The 22,646-nt window shown below is 45.9% G+C and overlaps 1 protein-coding gene across 1 annotated transcript in view; it reads left to right on the plus strand.

Annotated features, from left to right (window-relative positions):
- KLHL3 (kelch like family member 3) overlaps positions 1-18,428 on the plus strand; it is a 51,035-nt gene extending 32,607 nt beyond the window's left edge. Inside the window, exons 6-15 of the mRNA XM_082323789.1 lie at positions 85-194; positions 5,126-5,242; positions 6,279-6,428; positions 9,022-9,139; positions 9,877-10,074; positions 10,894-10,995; positions 13,731-13,859; positions 17,410-17,550; positions 17,765-17,908; positions 18,158-18,428. Coding sequence (XP_082179915.1) covers positions 85-194; positions 5,126-5,242; positions 6,279-6,428; positions 9,022-9,139; positions 9,877-10,074; positions 10,894-10,995; positions 13,731-13,859; positions 17,410-17,550; positions 17,765-17,908; positions 18,158-18,186 — 1,238 coding nt within the window. The 3' untranslated portion in view covers positions 18,187-18,428. The remainder of the gene's footprint in view (positions 1-84; positions 195-5,125; positions 5,243-6,278; positions 6,429-9,021; positions 9,140-9,876; positions 10,075-10,893; positions 10,996-13,730; positions 13,860-17,409; positions 17,551-17,764; positions 17,909-18,157) is intronic.
- Positions 18,429-22,646: the final 4,218 nt, after the last annotated feature.

Here is a 22,646-nt window from a genome sequence, read left to right on the forward strand (position 1 = left end):
TCTCTGAATGCTGTAGTCCTTCCATTGACTTAAAGCATGGATTTCATTATAATTTTCTATTCCCCCTTTTCATTTGTTGAACAGAGCAGCACTTTCCTGAGGTGATGCTAGGAGAAGAATTTCTTAGCCTTAGTCTGGACCAGGTTTGCAGTTTAATATCAAGCGACAAGCTCACAGTCTCCTCTGAAGAAAAGGTACAGTAAATTGTATAGCAACAGTGAATGTAAGAATGCTGGAATGTTTCTAGATCTTACATCGGGAACCGTTCTCATGTTGTGCTCTTTAGGGGCCATTTTCCAACAGAGCTCATGTGGAAAGGAAAATTGAAAATAATGTGAATCCTAAAAACACATAAAAATGACCTTCACTTGGTTGTTCTTTGTCAGAAGTAATGATTCTCAGATCCATATCTCTTCCAAAAGCCCTGGGGGACAGAAGCAAATACCTTCCCTCTCTGGAAAACTAGGACACTCCCATCTGCTGTTGGTGTAAAGCTTGTGTTACCTGCCATAAAACCTCAAAAAAAGGCAAATTTCATTAGGCCAGGGAGAAGTATTGGTTTCTGTTGCATGTTGGACAGAACAACTAAAGGAGGCCCCCAGCCAAAAAGAAGGAAGGAAACATTTTTCTAGCATCATCAGTGTTTTTAATGGAAGAGGGGGAAAAAAGGCACTGGGTGATGTTGTTTTGTGGCTGAAATGTTCAGCACATCTTGTGTAGCCTGTAGTCCTGTTAGGAGGGCTGTAACCCTCCTACCGTAACCTGTACCAGTGGTTACGGTACTTGGTGAACACCAGGTCCAGCCCCTTTCTCTGGTGTGGGCTTCTTGCATGACCTGCAGCAGGTTTCTGGGGAGAGGTATGTGCCTTGAGTCTTTCAGCTCACCTTCAAATTGTTGCTGCAGGCAGATGGACACTTGTGGGAGGCTATAGGAGAGCTTGAGGGTTATGTGGCTCGTAACTTCAAGACCCTTGTTGAATGCCTGCGTTTTGGTGGAATGAGCCTGGACCTGGGTGTGCTTGGTGCTGCTGGTCTGTACTGAGCTGGTCAGGCTGCGCGTCCAGGTGTGTGCACCATCCTGCTCAGCCCCTCCGGGCTGCAGACAGGCGGGCGCTTGGGCCCATACAGACCGTAAAGCTTGCCAGAAAGCCCGCGCCACGTGAGGTGCGAACGCAGCGATGCTTCATTCAGATCCTGAGCCAGCAATCTCGGAGGCTTTGGGAGCGTGTTTCCGCAGGCGTGGGGCTAGCGCAGGCATCTCGGTGGGGTGTTGTGAGGTGCCACACAGGCAGGGCCAAAAAGGGAAAAAACAAATGGCGTGAACTCACAGCAGAATTGCTTTGCATGAGCCAAACAGCCTGCAAAGGGAAGTGCAAGTTTAGTAACCAATTTTTCCAGTCCTGTGCAGCATTGTTAAAAAGCTTTTATTGGCCTTGTGCCCAGAGAAATCAAAGTACTCCCTCCCTCATCTGAGCTTTATACAATCAAAACCAGTATTTCTTTGCTGATTGTAAAAGTTGAGAATGCAAGGCAGTGGAAGGAAATGTAAGCATAAGCTGCCCGTTCAAAACAGCAGATATGAGTAACAGGAGAGAGGCAGAGAACGGGATTGGAACATAAACATGAAATATGTGCTGGAGAAAGAAGTGCTGAAAATTGAGGACAGACTTGTAGGCTGCTGTTTTATGTTAGCTTCATGACAGATGAGCAGTTTTCCTGACCTTTTTTCTTCCTATCTGCTAATGTATGAGATATCTATTATAAAAAAATAAATATGTATATATATAAAAGTATATATGTGTGTGTGTATTTATACACACATACACACACATATGTGTATGCATGGGCACATGCGATGGCTAGATAACTATTTTTAAGCAACTAGATGTTGTAAGTAGGCAAATACTTCAAACATCTGAGAGCTAAATTGTCATAGCCAGATTTCAGGACAGGCTTTCTTGTTCCCGTTCTTGCTGTCTCTCATACGTGTGCTGCAGCCTGTGAGCCAGAGCGTTGCCATCTCTGGGCCGTTGGGAAGCGTTATAGCCGAGTCCTGCCAGGGCCAGGAGGTAACAAGGCCAGGGAGGGAGGTACTGCCCTTACAATGCTCCAAGGCATGTGTGCCCACATCTTGTGTGCTCTCCCCTTCCTCTGCCACCCCCCAACTAATACCAATTGGCCGAATAAAATATATCCTTTATCTCCGCATATTTTGGCGTACTTATATCCCTAGGCCATCAGGACTACAAAAATTGTCTGCTACCACAGAAATTTATTTTAATTGTAAAACAGTGACGTTTCCCCGTTATTCAAAGATTATCTCCCTTTCTCTTCCTCTCCCCCTTGCTGTTGCCAGCCTCTGCAATTGCACAGGCCCTTTTGGCCTAGGGCAAGGGTTTATTTTGGTCTCTGCCTGCTCTTTTTGCTATAGCTGAGTACTTTGAAGACAGTTTTATCAATGCTTTCTGTACTTGACCTAATTGGCTCTTTAATTATAACAGTGTATGCAAGCAAGGAAAAACTATAAAAAAAAGTTTATTCATATTTACTAATGATGTGTGAAATGGAGGGGCTCCAAGCCCTCAAGAAAGGGCTCCTGCCAACTCAGAACGGTGACGAAAGACGTTTTTTAAAGGTTTGGGATTTTTGGATTGGGGATTTTACACAGAGTCCAGTAATCGACTCATCTCATGCTGCTAATGTGCAGTAGAAGCTGATGCGCAGTTTAGTCCTCACTCTGGGAGTATCTAACAGCTGGATTTTTGGCTTAAGAGACCAGGAAAACATCTGGGCTTGCTCTTTGCTTAGGTAGTGTGCAGAAAGGGGATACTTCAGGCTTTTACCCTTGTATTCCATAGAGTGGGAAATCTGCTTCTCCCAAGCTCAGGACTGCTCCTACAGCCGGGCAGGTGCCAGCTGCTAACTCAGCCCATGCCCCTGCTCCAAATAAAGCTGTGCGGGTAGCTGCTTCGTTTCATCGCACCCCGGCAGCAGGTCTTGCATGGCTGGAAAAACCCCTCTCCTGGGGGAGCGGCAGCAGCTGCTCGGGGTCTGCAGCGGGCACAGCGTGCGGAGGGAGGGCATGGAGGGACTGGAAACAGATGTGGCCTTTAAATAGATATATTGCTGTCTTGGATTAAGATCCGCCCCCCCCTCCCCCCCCAAATTAGGAATCAGAGCCAATGGAAGGTGCAGGAATCTGATTTTTTAAAAATTTGTTATTTTTAGAGTAGGCACAGCAGGGCAGTGTATGCCTAACTCAGGAGCGGTCTCCAGCACCAAGGAAGCAGTTTATTCCTCAGGCACACTTGCTTTACCTTCCTTTAAGCCTTGTTCACTGTTATCTTGGTCTGTAGCTGGGTATATCCCAGTCCTGTGACCTGCTCTGTAGCTCAGCGTTTGTGCAGAAGAGGTTAATGAAAAGCATGTTTGTTGGCTAAACATTTGCTTTATGCACTTTCCACACTCATTTGCAATTAAAAATCTCACAACAACCTAGTTTCTACTTTAAATGCCTTGTAGCCAGAGTGAAATTGTTTGTTTGTTTGTTTATTTTCATTTTAAAATACTTAAAGGTTCTGCAGTAGTTATTTTCCTCTGTATTTGCTGGGGTTTGATTACATGGCTCCCCACTGCGTTGCTTAAATCCTCATCGCAGTGTCCTGAATTCCAAACAGTTCAGCAAGAGCATTTGTTGGCATAGGAAATGAGGCTGGTGCTTTACTGCTTTTTTTAAGGATATAGTTTAGCCTAAGAGGAGGAAACCCCTTTCTGCTCTGCCTCCTTTGTGGGGGGATGCGTCTGCCGGTGCCTCCTGCAAATACGTTTGCCAGCAACAACTGGGGACTGAGAGAGGTGCCCTCAGTTCTGGTTAGTTTTGTCAAATTAGCGACCTTGGACTGAACAAAATGGTTTCTTAGGGAGTGATGGGAGGGGTGGAAAGAAGGAAAAAATATCTGTGCAAATTGGCCTGACCATTTGGTGACCCCAGAGGGAAGTTGAAACCAAGGGCACGTGTGGAGTGTGCCGGGGCGAAGGGCCAGCCCTGCCTTCTGGGGGAAGCACGGGACAGCCGGGGCCGCGGGAGACGGCTGTGCTCAGCCCCCCAGGAGTAACCGGGCAGCGAGAGCACTCGGGGAATTTTGTTTGTAGGTGCGAGTTAAGGGTCAGAATTTAATTCTGACTCTGCGGGGAGGCTCCCCTGCAAAGGCCCAGATCCTGCTGTGCAGCATCTGAGACTGCACCAGCCCCTCTCCTTGCCTCGCTGGGTGTCTCAGGAAGCCTTTCCCACTCCGGGTGACATTTTTAGGCCTTTCTGCTGGGAGGAGTGAAGCTCACAGTTATATAAGCACATGCATATTCATGCCAGGAGCCCACGTAGGATGCTTCTGCCCACATCTGTTCGTCGTGCAGGGCTCAGCGTGCCTCCTGCTGCACGGGGTTGTTTGTGCCCAGTTCGTCACGGAGTCAAAGGCTGGATGCTTATCTGAACTGGTTGGATCTGGGAGTAAAACTAGATTTTGCTTCAGACCAGAAGTCCAGTGTGCCCTTGTTTCCCTGCAGAAGTATCTGGGTATTTTTAGCGGTGAAATGCATGTGTGGCTGCAGACGGGTTTTCCTGCACGTGTGGTGAACTTGTCCTGAAGACTACTTGGTTTTTGGGATGGGGGGGTGGAACTGGTGCAGTGATTAAATATGATGGTGAACATAGTGACTTACTGTGTAGCCAGACTCCTTCGGGAGGGAAGATCTCTCTTATCAGAAGTAATCGTTGTGGCTGATTTCATGAATAATGTCCAGTGCAAATGTCAGCAGGCTAATTAAGTTTCCTGGCTGCCTTCCAGTACTAATGTCCAAGAGGTATATGATTGTCCCGGACACATGCTTAGCTTTGAGACTGATACAGCACATCTAGATTTGAAGTTGCTTATTAATATGCACGGTCAGCTCACCTCTTTGCTACCATGGTGCTTGTGCTCTGTGCATAGTCATGACTTTTCATGTTTGATAGAGATCTTGTACCTCCTGCCTTCGATATTGTAAAATCACAGTGCTTCTGGTTTTGGGTAGGTGACTGTGCAAGCCAGTTCCCTCTTCTCTGTTTAATTGTACTTTATCTGTGTAGGTGTTTGAAGCGGTTATTTCTTGGATAAATTATGAGAAGGAATCTCGCTTAGAGCACATGGCTAAACTGATGGAGCATGTTCGCCTACCCCTTTTGCCCAGAGATTATCTTGTACAGGTTAGTCTGCAAATAAGTAATTAATACTTGCACTTAAGTTGCTGGTAGCTCCTTAATCAATGGCTTGGCTGTTTGTGTCTGAGATGGGTAATTTGGCATGTCGCTGAGTCTGTAAACAGAGGAATAAAAGGAAAGACTGGGTGGCCTCCAAAATCAATGCGTGTGCATAGAAACCTTCTTGTAAATGTGACCTGTGCTCTGCTGGGCAGTGCCGAGAGCAGAACTCCTGCCCCTCTTGGTGGAAGCATTTAGAAGTTAATATCTTGGGATTTTTCACCCTGAAAATACCCAGGTGGTGGTGTTACAGCCTTGTGCAGGTTTTTTCCCTATTGCACAGGTAAATTTAGCTTGGTGAAAACACATCATGTGTGATAATTTTGGTTTAAGAGGTCTTCTGCGCATAGAGATGCGTCTGTGTGACTGGCAGGTGAGATGCTCTCTGACTTAGTCTGACAATCTGACAAGATTGTTCTTGATGAGTTAATTCCTGGGATCTGAGCCTTGAGAATGAGCTGAGAATCCCCAAAGAAGGGGTTGGCATATGGGCTCTTTGACTACTATGCTTTTATCATGTATCTAAAAAAAAAAAAAAAAAATCAATACAATTGAAATAAAATTGGTATTCACAAGATGAATCCATCATCTGTTTTTTTCTCTAGACTATATCTTCTGATCGACTAAAAGATATTGCCTCTCCTTAAAAATTCTGACTCAAATAAAAGAAATTACTTTGTACCCAGACCTGGTGAATTCTCCTCTGCTGAGTTAAGCGTCTGGCAGAGGGTGGTAAAGTAGAGGAAGCACTGCTACTCATGAGTGATACTGGAAAGAAGTGAAAAGCTTGGATGTTACTGCATGTGTTTCTTTGGGAAGAGCTGGAAGTCTGTGTTTGTCTTCTGCATTTTTTTTTTTTTTTAAATGTTAGTACTTTGGAAGAGAAATTCCAGGTTTCATGTTCTTTCTACAAAGCTCCTTGTGACCTGTGCCACCAAGTACTTCAGTTTAAATGATCTTTCATCTGTGTGTGTGTTCTCAGACAGTTGAAGAAGAAGCTTTAATCAAGAATAACAACACCTGTAAAGACTTCCTTATCGAGGCCATGAAATATCATTTGCTTCCTCTGGATCAAAGGCAACTGATAAAGAATCCCAGAACAAAGCCGAGGACTCCCGTTAGCCTGCCAAAGGTAAGCTGAGTTGGTCACTTCGTGTCACCTCACACCATATTACTGGTGGCATTTTCTGTCTTTGAAAGGAGCTTGCATACTTGCCCCATTACTTCTCACTAACTCCATGATCGTCCTTTGAAGTGTTTTATTCTCTCTTCTGATATTGCCTGTGCCCACCAAGGATACATAATTAAGTTGGATAAACTTAGATAAACCCTTAGGAGAAGCAATAGCTCTGCCCCCAGGGGCAAGGGTCTGCTCTTGAAATGTTTTGTCAGCCACAAGTGGTTTTGTGAATGGCTGTTGCTCCTGGAGCTGCGGCTTGAGAACTGCTGGCCCGTGGAGCGGCAGCGGCTGCAGGCAGCTGCCTGTAGGGCTTGGAGGGTTGGCTGAGGTTTCTGCTGGCTTGTAGCACTGTCATGGAGCCCTGCTGAGGAGGGTCACAGTAGGTGTCTTTCCTTTTCCCGTATCTGTAATCGGAAGCCAGGAAAGCAGGAAACAGCAGCACCCAGACCTGTGGGCAGGAAGCCTGAAGCAAATTTCAATAGACTCAAAGCAGCTACTGAATAAATAATCTGTGTTACTTCTTGCATTTATCCTCCAGGCATGTGATGCTCTGGCCACCACATTATTAGTGAAGAAAAAAATGACAACAGAAACTATTTATCCTGTGCCCCGGTGATAAATGCAGTTTGGCACGATGTCTCTCAACAGACTGTCGCTGAAGTTATTAATAAGCATTTCGGAGATTGTAAGACATCAAAACCACAGTGTATTATTTTTCTAAGCACAAATCATAGGGAGCTTGGTTTGTTGGATAATGAATGAGATCTGTGCTATGAGGGATTATTCAGATGTTTAGATATTGGACTGTCCATCAAGAAATTGTGGTTCTGCAGAGAGTGTGTCGGCATATTGTGTCCTTTCTGCCTGCTGGCGCTGAGAGAAGTTGGTAGAACATAGCCTAGGGGGTATCATGAAGGGCTGACGTGACCCTTGTTCAAGGACTAAAGTAGTTAAGGATAAAATGAACAGTGAACCAGTGAGTTCAGAGGTTCTCAACATCTTCTATAGCACGACCTATGAGTACAAACCCAAATCTTCTGCAGGTCTCTCTTCCCCTCTTTTTAACTGTAAAGGGGAGAAGGTGGTGATCTTCCAGCAATCCTGTTACTGAGAAACTTTCATCTGCTCTGTTGGTCCCGCTGATGAGGGATTACTGTCTGCTGTGAAATCTCTAATTCTGTAATCGTGTGAAGCTCTGCAGCTTTCCATGGAAGACTGTTACACAACTAGTAGTCAGGCTGCTAATTTGGACTCAATTTCCTTTCTAATGTCACGTTCTCATCTTTGTAGATCAAACAGTCCACTATTTTCATAGTCTTCAAATTCTTTAAATTTGCTGTCTAGCTCTGTACTCTTAAAGCAACTGTGATTGCAGTTGAGCTCATTACCTGAGTGACCTCGAGTGACAATCTTATCCCCTCAGCTACTCACAGCTGTCTTGCAGAGGCTAAAGCCTGTTTCTCATCTACTCTTGGACTATATTTGAAGCCCTGTTATCTTCCTTCTAGCTCCTTGGCCTTGTAAAAATCAGATTGTCTTGGGTAGTGTTTGCTCCTGCCGATTTGCTGTGATAAGGGGAGCACGTCCTCCCTCTTGGTAGCTGTGGAGGGTCGAAGAAAATGTGTTCAGAACAAAGTGCAGGTCGAGCCGTTTGTAGGTGCGGGTGGTTTGGACACTGCCTGTGCAGGCGTTGGTTTGCAGTGCCCTCGAGTGCTGAGCTGCAGGCTCCGGGGACCATGGCCCCTGGTCAAGTCAGCGAGTCCATGGGGAGTTTGTCTTCTGGTGGCAGACAGGGCAGATTTAGGAGGGACCACGCTGCACGCTGTCCAGGTCTCCTCACTTTTCCACCAGTGCCCACCACTTGCCGTTGCTGGGAATGGAGTCTGGGCTGGATGGACCTTTAGCCTGATCTGGCAGAGTGTTTTTTGTGTTCCTGAGATTGCCCTTGATCACCTTCACCTAGATCTTCCCTATCTGTAAGGAATTTAGGGTTTAGTTACTGGATTTGCATCAATACATGTCGCAGCCAAAAGCTGTAATGAAGCTGACAAATCACTTCCTTCGGCAGCCCAGCACCCCGGGTCTTAATAGTCCTGGTGATTTCCCCGAGTGTTGTCTTCCCCGCAGGTGGCAATACAGCTGTCAGGTTTTATTTGCTAAGTGGCATTGATTATTTTTAGCACTGCCATGGAGATAATGACTAAACAGTGGGCTGGCTCTGGAAATTACACTGGGATCTTCTTCACTTAAAAATACTTCTGGAGCGAGTCTTGTGTGTGCCAGTGGTGCCAAGTGGTTTTGTGTTTCATGGGGAAATCGGGCAGGCTCCCCACTTCAGAAACGGTGAGGAATCGTTAACGGTGCTGCCATATTTAGCGTGCAATAAATTAGAGATAACTTTTTCTCCCCCTGCAGAGGCTTTTAGTGGGCCTGCAGCATGTTTTTGGCAGCTGCTCTTGACCAGGTTGTGCAGATAGTTTCTTTGCAGAGAGCAGCTTCCCGGGCTGGTGTCTGAGGTTTTCTAGCTCTCATTTTCCCTCTCCAGGTGATGATCGTGGTGGGCGGGCAAGCGCCCAAAGCCATTCGCAGTGTGGAGTGCTATGATTTTGAGGAGGAGCGATGGGATCAGGTTGCTGAGCTTCCCTCAAGGAGATGCAGAGCAGGTAATGGGAACTTTTCCTGCAACCTTCTTCGTTTTCCCAGTGCAGCTCTTCAGGGCTGGATGGATGTCCTCAGTTGTCCCTTCAGCCTTCCTCTGCACTCCCAGCCTCAAGCAGCTCTTTCTTTTTGCCATTCCTTCCTCCTCTTTCCCTACACACGTGTATCCTTCTCATTCAGGTGGATGCCCTGCTCTCCAGAGGGGTTGCCACTGCCTGTCTGTCCTCCATAGTCACTGTCTCCCCTTCATCACCTCTCACTCCTGGCTGCTTCTCCATCAGTGTTTTCCTTCTTCCTCCCATCCTGCTGGCCTGGCAGCCCGCAGGGATCTAGTTTTACTTGCCTAGTGAAAATCAAAGGAGCTGAGTCAGTCCCTCTCAGTGCTGAGGAGTGGGTGATGGAGAGCAGATCTGTAAGTTGTGAGTGTTCCTCTGAAGACATCTGAGAGGGTTGTGAATGTGGATCACCATTTGGTGTCCTCTCTGGCTCAGAAAATTACTCATTCAGATGTGAAATTCATCTGTGCCTTATGTTGCCGTGTATTTATGTGCATTTCACCTTCCATACGAGACATATGTTTTATCATACTTGGCTCCAATGCTCTTAACCTGCAGAAAATGCCAAAGACTTGCCCATGTTCTGCTCTTCCCTGCTGTCTTACACACTTCGACAGACGCCAGATGATACTCGCTTCCCAAGCTGTTTGTAAAACCTCTGTAAAATCTCTCTCCTCTTTTATCAGGTGTGGTATTTATGGCTGGCAATGTTTATGCTGTCGGGGGCTTTAACGGATCTTTAAGGGTACGGACGGTTGATGTGTACGATGGCGTGAAGGACCAGTGGACATCCATAGCCAGCATGCAGGAAAGACGAAGCACTTTAGGCGCAGCTGTGCTCAATGATCTCCTGTATGCGGTGGGCGGCTTTGATGGCAGCACTGGTAGGTGACTGAGCAAAAATGAGGCAGTGCCTGACCCGAAAAAATGTTTTCAGAGACCCCTGCAAAGACTGCAGAGCTTTAGTGAGGTTCCTGCGCCTTTCCTCTATGATTTTGTAGAGAAAGAGTGAGACACTGGGTTTGCTGTGTGTTCTAACCACATGCATGTTCTGACCCATCAGTAATTGCAGAGTATCACACCCTAGTTTTTTTCTTTAGTGATACAATTCTTTCAGTCTCGTTCTCTGTATGAATATGCTTATTCTGGACTGAAAAGGTTCTTCTTCCGTGTTTTAGTTGAATTTTTCATAGCAACATGAATAAATGCCAGCAAGGCATCTTATGGGGTATGTGTGTCTGGGATTTATCTTGGCATAACTGAATGTTTAGATTCACACCTCTGCCTCTGTTGTAGAGCTTTGCAACTTGGTTAAGCCCTAAATTCACTATTTCAGCTGGTGATGAGTACAATGCAACGGGGACTGGGGGAATTTTTAAACCTTTGCATGGATATTTTGTAATGCTTGAAAGGACGTGGGACTTTTGGGCTTGGAATCTGGACTCTGCTGCACCTTGGTGTCCCTAGCACATCAGAGGGGCAGCAGTCCCGGGGCAGGGGCCATGGGGTAACAGTTTTTCCAGCTGCTGAAGAAGTGGCGTTGACATGCTGGCCCCAGCAAGGGACTAGAAAATTGGGTTGCAGGAGTGTGGGGGGAATTACGGGCTTGGGAGGAGGTGGAAGGCAGATGAAAGTGCAACACCAATCTTTTTTTCTTCTCTTTTTTTTTAATTAGAAAACCTGTGTATCCCCTTTTTAACTAGGTCTGGCATCAGTTGAGGCCTATAGCTATAAAACCAATGAGTGGTTTTTTGTGGCTCCCATGAACACAAGAAGAAGCAGTGTTGGAGTTGGAGTTGTGGAGGGTAAGAAAATCAGCAGCCATTTCCATCAAGCAAATGTTACTGTGTCAAACAGAAGCCTGAACATTTACGTGCAATAGAAGGGAACTGCAGGAACTGTTCTCTAGACAATCGTTAGTTGGTAAAGATCTATTTTATATGATGTAATCGCTGCAGCTTTTTCCATTCTCCTCTTTGTCTTAGTGAAAAATCACATATAGCTTTCCAAGAGCCTCAGACCCATATCAGACCATCCCATGCCTCTTGTGAATGCCATTAGGTGCGTGCAGGTTTCTTTGAATCCTTATTCTTCCTGGGCTGCTTCTTGCTGGTGAAAGCAAATGGTGTTGTGCAGTGTACGCTGTTGCCATCAGCAGACATTGCGTGGATGGAGTACCCATGACAGAAAATCTACTCAGCGAGAGCAACAGGAGCATAGTTCATCCCACAGCCCCAAGCTGGTGGTTTGGCAGGAATACTAAAACCTGTGTTTATTGACATCAGGCTGGCCGGCACGCACGGCACGATTTGCTGTGGTTCGTAAATGAGCAAGGACTGACAAAAGCAAATGCTGGTGCTGCTGCAGCTTGGGAGCAAGGCAGGCGAGGTGGGTGGAGAGGGTGCTTGGAGGGATCGCGGCGGCTGTTGGCACCTACGTGTCAGCACCAAACTCGAGTGAGCTGGAACCGAGCAGCTTGGTTTGGATCCAGGAGAAAGATCAGTTTAAGTAGGAACCTTTTCTTCCTTTAGCAACATCAATTCTGAAGCAAGTGAATGGTTTTATTTGACCTTGTCTCTAGTGTGGCGTAGCAATTTCCAATTAGTTCAGTGTGGAGCAGCTGCTGGCACAAGCCTTGTTATAAACTGCGCTTTGAAGTGACTTGGTTTGACCTGTGTGCATGGGAAATACATGAAATGTGTTTATGTACATGAAATGTGTTTATGTGAGAAGAGGGAGGGAGATAAAGGCAGAATAAAAAGCAGTGGTTGTGCTAAACTTGCATATTTAAGAAGCATCTCCTTCAAAATTGGCCCGTGCTTGTGAAGTGCTGGGCTGCTGGTAGTCAGTGGGATTTGCTGAAGTGGGTCAATCATTTGAATGTGGAACAAATATTAAGTACATACCTGAGGGATGCATTTCTATGGACAGGTTTTCTACTGGAGACATATGAAATCCTTTTCCTTTGCTTTGTTTGAAAGTGCAAGTAAGTGTTGCATATGTTGGAGTCCATGATAAAAAAAATGAGGGCATGTGGTGGGGAAGAAGAGCTCATCATATTGGTGTAGGGAACAAGCTGCAGCCTGCAGTTAATCCACAGCGTTCATCTGAACGTGCTGAAGATTGATCTGATGTCTGTGGGTATTGAAAATATCTGATAATTTATGCCAGCCAGGGAACTTTATCTTGTCTTGCTCTGTCTGGCACCCTTGCCTTGATTCATTGACTTAACACCAGACAGGTTGAAACAACAGCAGAAGTAAAGAGTTTGAAGTGTTTATAGAGACAGGCAGATGCAGAAGGAGCGCAGTCGTAAACTTGATCCTTGCAAACCTCTCCTAATGATCACAGCCTGAGGAAGGTGTGAGTGGAGCTGAGGGAGGACAGGGGTCAGAGGCAGGACCACGAGAAAGACAAGAGCTGGCCTGTTCTTTGAGCCTTGCAAACATCAAGGAAACAGGAGGATGGAAAAGCGTAAGAGTGTAGATGATAACTGCTGGTGAGAGTCTCACGTGATAAAGAATTGCGTAGCTCATTTGTAGCCAGGCTCTGCTGTTATGGACTGAAAATTGGTCTTATTCATGGGTTTTGTACAAAAATTTGGGTTAGAATTTTCCTAGTATTTGTTGAACTTTATTAACGGTTGTTTGTTGCAGTGTCTAGGAGGCCTGGTCTAGAACCAGAATGCTTTTGTGCTAGGTGGTCTAGTAAAGAAACACAAAGAAACCCTCTCTGCCCAGAGAGTTTGCTGCCTAAATGCAAGACAAGTTGATAGACGATAAGGAGAGATTATCAGTCAGGACTGTGAACAGAGGACATGGTGGAGCATCAGCCTTGTTTTATGTATGGTGTAGTCCTGTGACATCTGACTGTGTTTTTCCAGTCTCACTAGGTGTATGTTGTCCAGCTTTTGTTGAGTTGAGGTAGGGAGGGACAGAGACGCCATACTGTGAGGGTCTCCTGTGGTATCTTCTGTGTTGTGATCACTTGGCATGAGTGAGCAGGCTGGCCTCAGCCATGCTAGCAGCATTGGTTGGTTTTGATTTGGCCCAGGTTCTTCAAAATCAGGTCTAGGTTTCCATGCAGGTATTATATTAACGTAAGAGGCTATTGCATATTTGTTGCTTGTGTGATATTGTAATTAATGTACAGTCTTGACCTTTGACAGCACGCTTTGCCTTGTGGCACCTGAACAGGAGGAAACGCTTGATCAGCAGAACGTGCTTTGGTATTACCTTGTCTCCTGGGCCAACAAGTCATTTGGAAAACCCTCTGGGCTTTTGGCTTCTAATTAAGCTGTTGTGTCATGTATTTCCTTGTCTTAGTTGACAGCTTTAACAGCTTTAAAAACAATCCCACCTGTCTGCAAGTTTACTTCAGATCTTTTTGGCAGGATTTTCCCCAGACTTCCCAGCAAGTTTAGGCGCATCTCCCAGGGCCTCCCTTAGTTGGGATCTGTCCTCGCCTGGGGCCATCAGGCGTGATGGTAACGTAAATCAGTCGTAGCCATAATGCCGATGCCAACGTGTGTCTCTTCCAGGTAAGCTCTATGCCGTGGGGGGTTACGATGGAGCGTCCCGTCAGTGCCTTAGTACCGTTGAGCAGTATAACCCAGCCACGAACGAATGGACCTATGTAGCCGACATGAGCACTCGACGCAGCGGTGCAGGTACTGGCTCAGAGATGAGTTCTTAAGAGTGGATGATTGCTGCGTTCTCCTCTCTCATGGAAAGGCAGAAGTGTGTTTTGGCATTGCTGCGCTGGCAAGTGCAACCTGTTATTTCCCCCTCACCCCCGTGAGGGGAAAAACCATAATTGCTTGGAAGCTCTCAGCAGCTGTCCTGACTATGTTTAAATCTGCCAAATTGAAATTAATTTCTGGATTAATGAAATAATGTTCAGTGTTTCTAAGTAGCCTCGCTAACAGATGCATCTCACTTGTAAGCAAAGAGTTATCTTTCCAAATTGCCAGCTGCAGGCTCAGCCGGGGACTGGAAAGCCAAGCTGTGCCTCCTTCTCTCCTATCATTTGGGGGTTGTCAGATGGATTTTCCTTTTGGATCTTCTCTGCAAGCATCCAGTGGGTGCTTTGCAGCACAAAGCACATCTGCACTGGGTGATGTGCATACCAAGTCAAGGTACCAAAATTCATCTCAGATTTCCCTGCTAAGCTAGTTTGTCAGCGAAAGGTACACTAAAAGAGCTGGTGATCTGGAGGATTACACCAAGACTTTCCTCTAATCCTCCAGATCACCAACTCTTTTAGGAAAGGACATGTAAAAAGGATTATATTCTAGTCTTGGTGATTTCTAACTTACTACGTGACATTAGGCCAAGTAGGCACTTGTCCTCTTAATGGCTGTTCCTCTCTGAAAGGGATAAAAACACTTACCCATTGCATTTAAAATCATCTTCGGATGAAAAGCAATGTGTCAGTGTTGGTCCCGTTGCTCAGCGTGTGCAGTGGGTCCTCCCTGATGTCAAATTGCACAGCCCTTGTTTTACAACAGCCAAAGCGGCAGTTGCCCAGAGGTAGCCAAGCCCGGAGGCCTGCCTTTTGTATGCGGGCTGAAGGGACCCTGCAGGTTAAGCTGTGGTGGGAATTTCCTTCTGTGCTGGGCAGTTGGGAGGCTGCTCTCTACACACTGTTGTTCTTTCCTCACTTTAATACCTGTTCTGGAACTCCAGGTGAGGCAAATATGGTCACACACTGTTGGTTTGAACTCAGCTGAAGAGGTTTTTACTATCTGCTTGATACTTAAACCTAGTCCAGTGCAACCTTATAGGAGAACAGAATGAGTATCTCATGCTGTTGACAGCGTGTTGAAACATGGCAAAACAGTTTGTGCCTGTAGTGAGATGGATTTTAGTGAATTTTCTTTGTTTGAAACACTCTGCTCCCAGCAGTGCTTTGCAAGTACATCTCCACATGGCAAGTCCCGTATTAGGAATGCTCTTGCTTGCCTGCCAAATAGCCTTGCAATTCTCTGTTCCCAACTTGACAGCTGAGCTCCTCAAGTTCTGGTTGCCACCCAGATGCCCCTCCGGCCAGCACGGGGAGGGGACTGCCCAGCGCCACTCATCACGAGTGGTGCTGCAGCATCATCTGTCGCACAGCTCCATAAATGAGACCCTGCTCCGAGCTGCCGGCATTGCCGTCCCGGTGCTGACATCTAGCGGAGGCGAGGACGGGTGTCCCCGGGTGTCCCCAGGTCCCCGGGTGACCCCGATCTGGGCAGCGGGGCTGTGTGGGTGTGCAGGTGCTGGCAGTGCTGGGTTTGCTGGGCTTTCCCCTCCTGGCAGGGCCGTCCCATCCGTGTGTGCCCTGTCTCACTGCACGGGGAGGCAGTTTTAGGTGGAGAAGCCTTAGAATGTTTCCGACTTCTTTACTTTCCTATTTGCTTAAATTAGTTTACTAATTAATTAAATTATTTCTTAAAAGTGTAAAATTTTTGCTAACAGCTGAGTATAGTCAAACGCTAAGGTGCTGCAAACCCAGGCTGCTGGGCTCTGACGTGGTAGGCTTTGCTCACCAGTTAAATGAGTTCCCATTCCCCAGTCAACTGGGAGGCACCAGCTCTGCAGCCAGGACGTATACTGGGACGTGTTCTGCTCTTCTTAGATGGTGCACATGGGAGTACCTCAACCAGACTGAGAATTTCACCAAGTAAAGTGGATATTTGTGGCAGTTAGAGATTAATTACCAGGGTTTTCCAGAGATGAACCATGAATCCCAGTGTCATGTTGGGATTTCAACACCTCTTGGTGTGGTGAGAGACGGCTTGTCAAAGCTAAACCCAGCAGCAGCAAGTTAAGAAAAGCTGGAGAAGAGAGAGGTGACGGTGGTAGACCTGCGGCAGCATTCCTGTCCCCCAAGCGGTGGTGTGCTTGCTGGAGTTTTAATTCATCACTTGGTCTCAGTAAGGTGCTGGCCCGTTTTTGGGTGAGGGAGGAGCAATAATGCTCAGATGGTTTCCCTCCCTGCCTCCTGTTGCCATCCCACAGGTGGAGCACAGCGGCTGCTGTGGTCTGTACTCCTGCTGACCATGGCGAGACTCGGAGCAATGTGACACATTGTGGTTTTGGGATGTGACACACCACCAGGAGATGTTCCTGTGGCGCGGGAGCTGCCGAGCCCAGATGGTGCCTGCTCTCCAGCTCACTATCACAGCACTGCTCCTGTGCTTGTCTTTCCCTGTGCTGCACGTGGCAAAGAGGACAGACATTTGCACAGGGGCCAACTTGAAAAGCCGTCGGTTTTATGCTGGCAGGGCCACTCTCCTCCCTGCGCATGCCTTTCTGGCTCTGCCTTTCCCTCAATCATCAGCACGAGTCCATCTTCAGGGCATGGGGGCTGTCCTGCTGGTTAATGCCCATGGTTGAAATGATGCAATTCAGATCTATGTTTCTGTTTTACTAACATCCCACCTTGTTAATTTTAATAGAGGCCTTTGAACCTATTAACGAAGATATGTTGCTGGAAGTTTTAACTGTCACGGATTGGTGAACATTTTAATTAATTAATTTACTTAATATTGGGCAGAAGCACCCTTCAGATCCCTGTCATTGCCAGAGATTGAGCCAGGGGCCTGTGAACATGGCTGGGAAGGTGGCCTTGGAGGCACCTTGTCTGCCAAGTGCTGCTGCCATCTTTGGGGGCAGGAGTGGGGGGAGAGGAACCCAGTGGCAGCCTCAACAACCAGAGCCAGTAAGTTGTTGAGAAGAGGAAGAGTGTCCAAAAGGTGAAGCCGTGTGCACAAAGGCAACAGGAAAAGCAAAAATAAAGCTCCTGGGAGTGGGAATCAAGCTAAAAGCAAAGGGCCCCATGGTAGAAAAGATCGGGCAGATAGGGACGAGGTGGGGTGGGATGCAGCGGTCAGGAAGGTAAAGGGAAGAGAGAACAAGTCAGTCCAAAGGGATTGAATAAAGGCAGATGAATGTTGTGGGACAAGACTATTGATCTCAGATAGACTAAGATCTACCTGAGAAGGGGCACAGCCCTGAAAGAACGGACATCTGCCAGGTGTTACTGCGCAGGTCCGCTGTAGTGCCACGTGGTGGTTGGGTGGAGAGTTGACCATGTTCCAGGTGATCTTGAGGCACATGTGGCCCATGGTTTGGAAATGCCTTGGAGAGGCCAAGGCAATATGCAGTGGAAGACCCAGGGATATGCAGCCCTTTCCCCTGTATGTTTGGCTAACGCTGGGCTCTGTTCGGCAGGTGTTGGTGTTCTCAGTGGGCTGCTGTATGCTACCGGGGGGCACGATGGTCCCTTAGTAAGGAAGAGTGTGGAAGTCTATGATCCAGGAACAAACACCTGGAAGCAAGTAGCAGACATGAATATGTGTAGAAGAAATGCAGGTAACCGCGATAAGCCTTTCTGTGGTGTTTGTTTGCAGCTATCTGTGTGGTTTTTAATGCGACTAATGTGCTAGTGATGTAAGTGATTGGTATTGTAAGAAAGTGATAAAAATGGAAGATGAGGTATCTGCTTGGGAATGAATCAGCATGTGGCAGGCCACGTGTCGTGGGGGTTGAGTTAGCCCGTGTCTAACCATCTGCGCTCTGCTTTGAGGTGTGTGTGCGGTGAATGGTCTTCTCTACGTGGTGGGAGGAGATGATGGTTCCTGTAATTTGGCCTCTGTGGAATACTACAACCCCATCACGGACAAGTGGACGTTATTACCAACCAGCATGAGCACGGGGAGAAGTTACGCAGGTAAGTAGTCAGTGCGAGAGTTAGCAACAGCTGAGGTCATTCACAAACTTGAGGGCTGTGCCTCCTGAAGCTTTAATCTTGTATTTTTATATGTTTTATGTGGCTTTCAGTAGAGAAACCTTTCATAGAAATAGTAGACACCTCTCTCTCTGGTAGCTGGTCTTTGGCTTTGCAGGGTGATCTTAGCCAAATTGCAAGCCAGGATTTGCTCCTATGATAACTGTGTCTGTCTCTCCATTCTTACAACAGGTGTGGCTGTGATTCACAAACCGTTGTGACACACGATCAAGCCAATGTGAGGAGCAGGAGTGAAGTGGATCCAGCTAGGTGGTGTTGGGAAGATGACTGACCTCTGACTTGACCCATCTCATTGCTGTTAACGTCTTAGCATGACAAGTGATACGTTACAAACATCATCTGCTCTGCGGTGGACTGCGTAGCAAAGCGAAAATCCCTCTGGGGACATGTTCCATGCTAGACACGAGGTGTTGCTTGTTATCTGTGGTGCAATCAACCGTTCTTCTCAATGGCTAGTGTCCTGAGATAAACACTGTGCTTGAACTGCAGGCACTAAATTTCTTGTGTGAAACAAAACTGCTACGTTTGGGCATGTGAGTAAAAAACAACACTTCTGGATTTCTTCACTACTGATGCTCCATGCACATTATCGGTTGGACCGTTTACTCACTGTGCCTGGAGGGTGGACTTTACTACTGGCAGTGGAAACTTATGAGTACCAACCAAGAGAAGCAGTGAGCAGAAATGGACTGAACAGGGTGCTCTGGCTTGAGTGTGACGCTGTCTCAGTCATACATTTGTATATGCCACTGGACTACTGTATGTATCCCTGAAATGCTTGTCGTATGGTGGAAATAAATACCATGTGATTTTTCTACTTGCCATGAATGCTGTTTGCTGTACGTGATGGGACCTGCTGGGCAGTGCCTTCCCTGGGGCTGAAGTCTCAGCACCTGAACCATGCAAAACTTTGCAACCCCACAAAATATGTGCTGCTCCCGTGGGGTTTATTGCTCCTCTGAAGCAAATGTTGCTTGAATAGAAAGTGTTCCCAACCCGTGCATTTCAGCTGTGCTGAAAGCCCCAGTTCTAGCTCTGTCCAGTGTCTCAATGCCATTTCATAATAGAGCGTTTAGATGTTAAAAGAAATCTTATGGTGCCATTAATGTAGAGATGCGTACAGCGAGAACCCTCTGTCACCCAATCAGTGATTAATGAGCAAGGTAAAATACCTGCAGTGTTTTGATGCTTCCAGAGTATGGAGATTAACTAATCACTGTCACTGTAATTGCTATTTTAATCTTGCCCGTACTGAAGGTGTTCCTCTATTAGTATGAAGAATTCATAAGATTATTCAAAACAGACAAATCTAGATCCAGCTGTAATGTAGCTGTCTTGCTTACATCCCAAATTCTTAAAGTTTTTTGTTTAAGAAGATGTTTGACTTTAAAACACCTTTTTGTGTCTCTCTGTGAGCTCTGGAATGCTTCTGCATACAGGGGTGGACTCCCAAAAGACTCCCCAGCTAAAGAGAAGTAATGAAGAAAAATATTTTATCTCCTTTTCTGTATTTTGTGGGTTTTTTTGTTTTTCCTTCTGTAGATCAGCTGAGGCTTTTTGTAGTGGGCAGCTGGCCTGTGGAACAGAATCTGCCCATGTTACTGTTGAGCTCCAGCACTTACCACTGTTGTTCTGCTGATTTCTTTCTCCATAGATCTGCTATCAAAAAGACTCCATGTGACCTTCTACAGTAGAAAACAAAAATACTTAAAAACCTATTTTGGAGGGATCTAAGGCTACATCACCTTGTGCAGCTTTTGTAGAGGAGTGGGTTACTTCTGTAAATAAGTAGATTTTTAGTGTTGAGGTTGACATGGTACTTGTAAGACAGGTGCCTGTTCACTGTGGGGGAAACAGCGCCTACCTTTGCTGTGTTACCTCCCATAGAGCGTCTGACCTTCGTGGGAAACGTTAGGTAGCACCCACTCCTCTTTGGATGTTCTTGTTTTTACAAATAAAAGCAAACTGTCCAAAGAGATGGCAGTATTATTCTTGATGTCTACCCTTCCATTGTATGTTAGCTCAGAGGTCTTGAAAATAATAATTTAAAAAAAATAGTCTTTTCTATAATACCCTTTAAACCTTTTGCTTTGGGTTCTACCATCTGCAGTGAAACGTGCCAAAATGGTAGTATGACATGCTGCTCTTTTAGGAGGTGTTGCTTACTGTAAAAGCTATTGAAGCTGGTAGGAATGTATCCCTGACTGCTGCTGCCTTCAGATCAGAGTCCTGAGCTGCATCTTCACGGTGACATAAGCATGATGATGCCTTGGTTTGCACTGACTCAAATTCACTGCCCCAAAAGCAAACACCAAAAGGTGTTTCCCTTTCATGCAGCCTGTGGCAACAGAGGATAAAATGGGACAGGCAAAGCGTTTTGGTCAGAGTGAGCATCTCTTGTTAGACTGAGATGACTGGACAAGGGTGGACGGGCATTTGGGCACACGTGGCCCTCGTTAGATCTGGTATAGGCATAGGGAACGTAAAGCTGAATAGCTACTGTATAGCCCAGCTGCAGCTCAATAGTGGGAAACAGTTACCAGCTAACCTTCTCGCACTCATAGCATTACTGGAGCAAAGGCAAATGTTACCTAGAGAGTAAGAGTTTATGAGGGGTAGAGATAAAAACTACTAGTTAGTGCTAGACAGATGCAAGTTTGAAATTTGCTGTGTTTGTCAGATGTCGTGAAAGGTCAATACGCCTGAAAGTTGGATCATTTTTCCCCTGCTGTACAGCTCTTTATAAACCTTCCTGGCTTACAAGGAAAACAGTTTTTGGTGTTTTTCTGCTATTGTAAAATGGCATTTCTGCCCACTGCTGGCCCAGACCTGCGGCTTGCTGGACAGGGCTAGGACTCGCAGCCCTTGCCAGGGATGCGTGATGGTGTTCCTGGCTGCAGCCAGTTCTTCTCGATGGCAAAGGACACGTTTCTTTCTTTCCTTCTCAAACGTTGCAGTGTTATGCAAGTCAAGTGACCTCGTTTTCCAGCTATGCAATATGAACAACCATAACACATGACGAACCAGCTGTATCCCCCCTTGAAATGCTTTTTGAATTTGTCAGTCTTTGGCGTGTGGTTTCATGTTTGTATTGTTAATTCTGAGCACCTGAGTGAGATCCTTTAAAGATTGCCTTTTTCTAGGACTGAAAACGTAGCATTAGCACTAACAAATGTTACTGTAAATATTTTTATAAGACAATTTTAAATAATTTTTTGGATTGCTTTTTATGGTTGTCAATGACACTTCTGTTAAATTCTGGATCTAATTCTTACACTCCAGTGCAGCTTTTGCTGGCCATGATGTAGGTGTGAATCTGTAGGTTTTATGCACAAGAAATTAAATGTTGTAACTAAGATCTGGGATAGCTCTTATGTTGATTCTAACATATTAGAAGGACAGCATTGGGCTCAACATTATGAGATAAATTAAAATCCATTACCTCAGTCACCAGTACGCTCTTAGATTATTAGTTATTTTACAACAATTTCAATACTCTGATTTAATTTTCTTGTGCCATGTATTTGCTTCCCGGTCAGCTTGGTGGACAAGCTGTCTCTTGGCGGTTTCGTTTCTCGTCTCCTGCGTGAGTGCGGTGCTGCTTGAAGATGGAGGATGCCATGCACGCAACGGCGTGCGCGTGCAAACCCCCCAGGCTGCCAAAACCAGTGAAATTATTGCAGGAGGTTTTGTGAAAGCTTTACAAACCGAACTCAGGCTACTTCCTCGCAATGGTCCTTTGTGAATATGAAGGCTTTCCTCAGCTCTCTTCTGTTGTCGGCTCTTTTTGGGGGTCAACATGTGCTGACGCTCTGTGGGATTCTGGCCGTGGGCTTCCCAAAGGTGACTTTGCTCTTGTGAAGAAAGCATCCCCAGGGATGCGCACCCACAAACCCCAACAGCATCGCGCGTGGGTACACGTGCTGCTGCGTTTGCAAAACGGGCAAGCGTATGTAAAGCGGGATAGATTTGCCTCAAGCAATCTGTTGTTTAAACAAGTTTGAATCAAGTCCATCTTTTCCATTTGTGCCTAATAGATAAATTGGGGGTGATTAAAACCAATTTTCCGTTCATTCAGTTTATCCAAATACTTTTTTGTACAGATGTGTACAGCACTGTAATTACCATAAATATACTTGGCAGCATTTGCATGACACCACCATGAAAGCTTAATACTGTTCTCTCGTTTGCAGTGTTTGGAGACTAAAATCCTTAATATCCAGTGATGTGTGATGCCTATTCATCAAGCTAACGTGATGGTTCAACAGATAAACGCAGTTGGTTTTTAACCTTTGGGATTTGTTACTAATAAAATGTAGTATCAAAGCAGTTGCCCCCTTGGCTTAACATCATGCCCACTAATCACATTCACAGGAGCATAATTTGTTGCTCAAAGCTACAGCATTTGGGAGTGTGTTAGACATTATCATGTGGAAATGACTGAATTTACTTTTTTCCTCTGCCCTTATCTTTGTTTATGGGTTTATAAATTATTTTCCTCTAAGTGACAATAAATAAATATTGAGAATTTTAATTTGTATATTTTATGTATAAAAAAACCCTTTAAGAAACATGGATGATTGTGAAATAATTTACCTGGGTGTGAAATTCTTTCGTTTTGTAAAACAGACTTTGTTGATTCAATAGCTGACAGTATAAA

The sequence above is a fragment of the Platalea leucorodia genome (assembly GCF_965183815.1).
Source record: "Platalea leucorodia genome assembly, chromosome: 11".
Taxonomy (NCBI): domain Eukaryota; kingdom Metazoa; phylum Chordata; class Aves; order Pelecaniformes; family Threskiornithidae; genus Platalea; species Platalea leucorodia.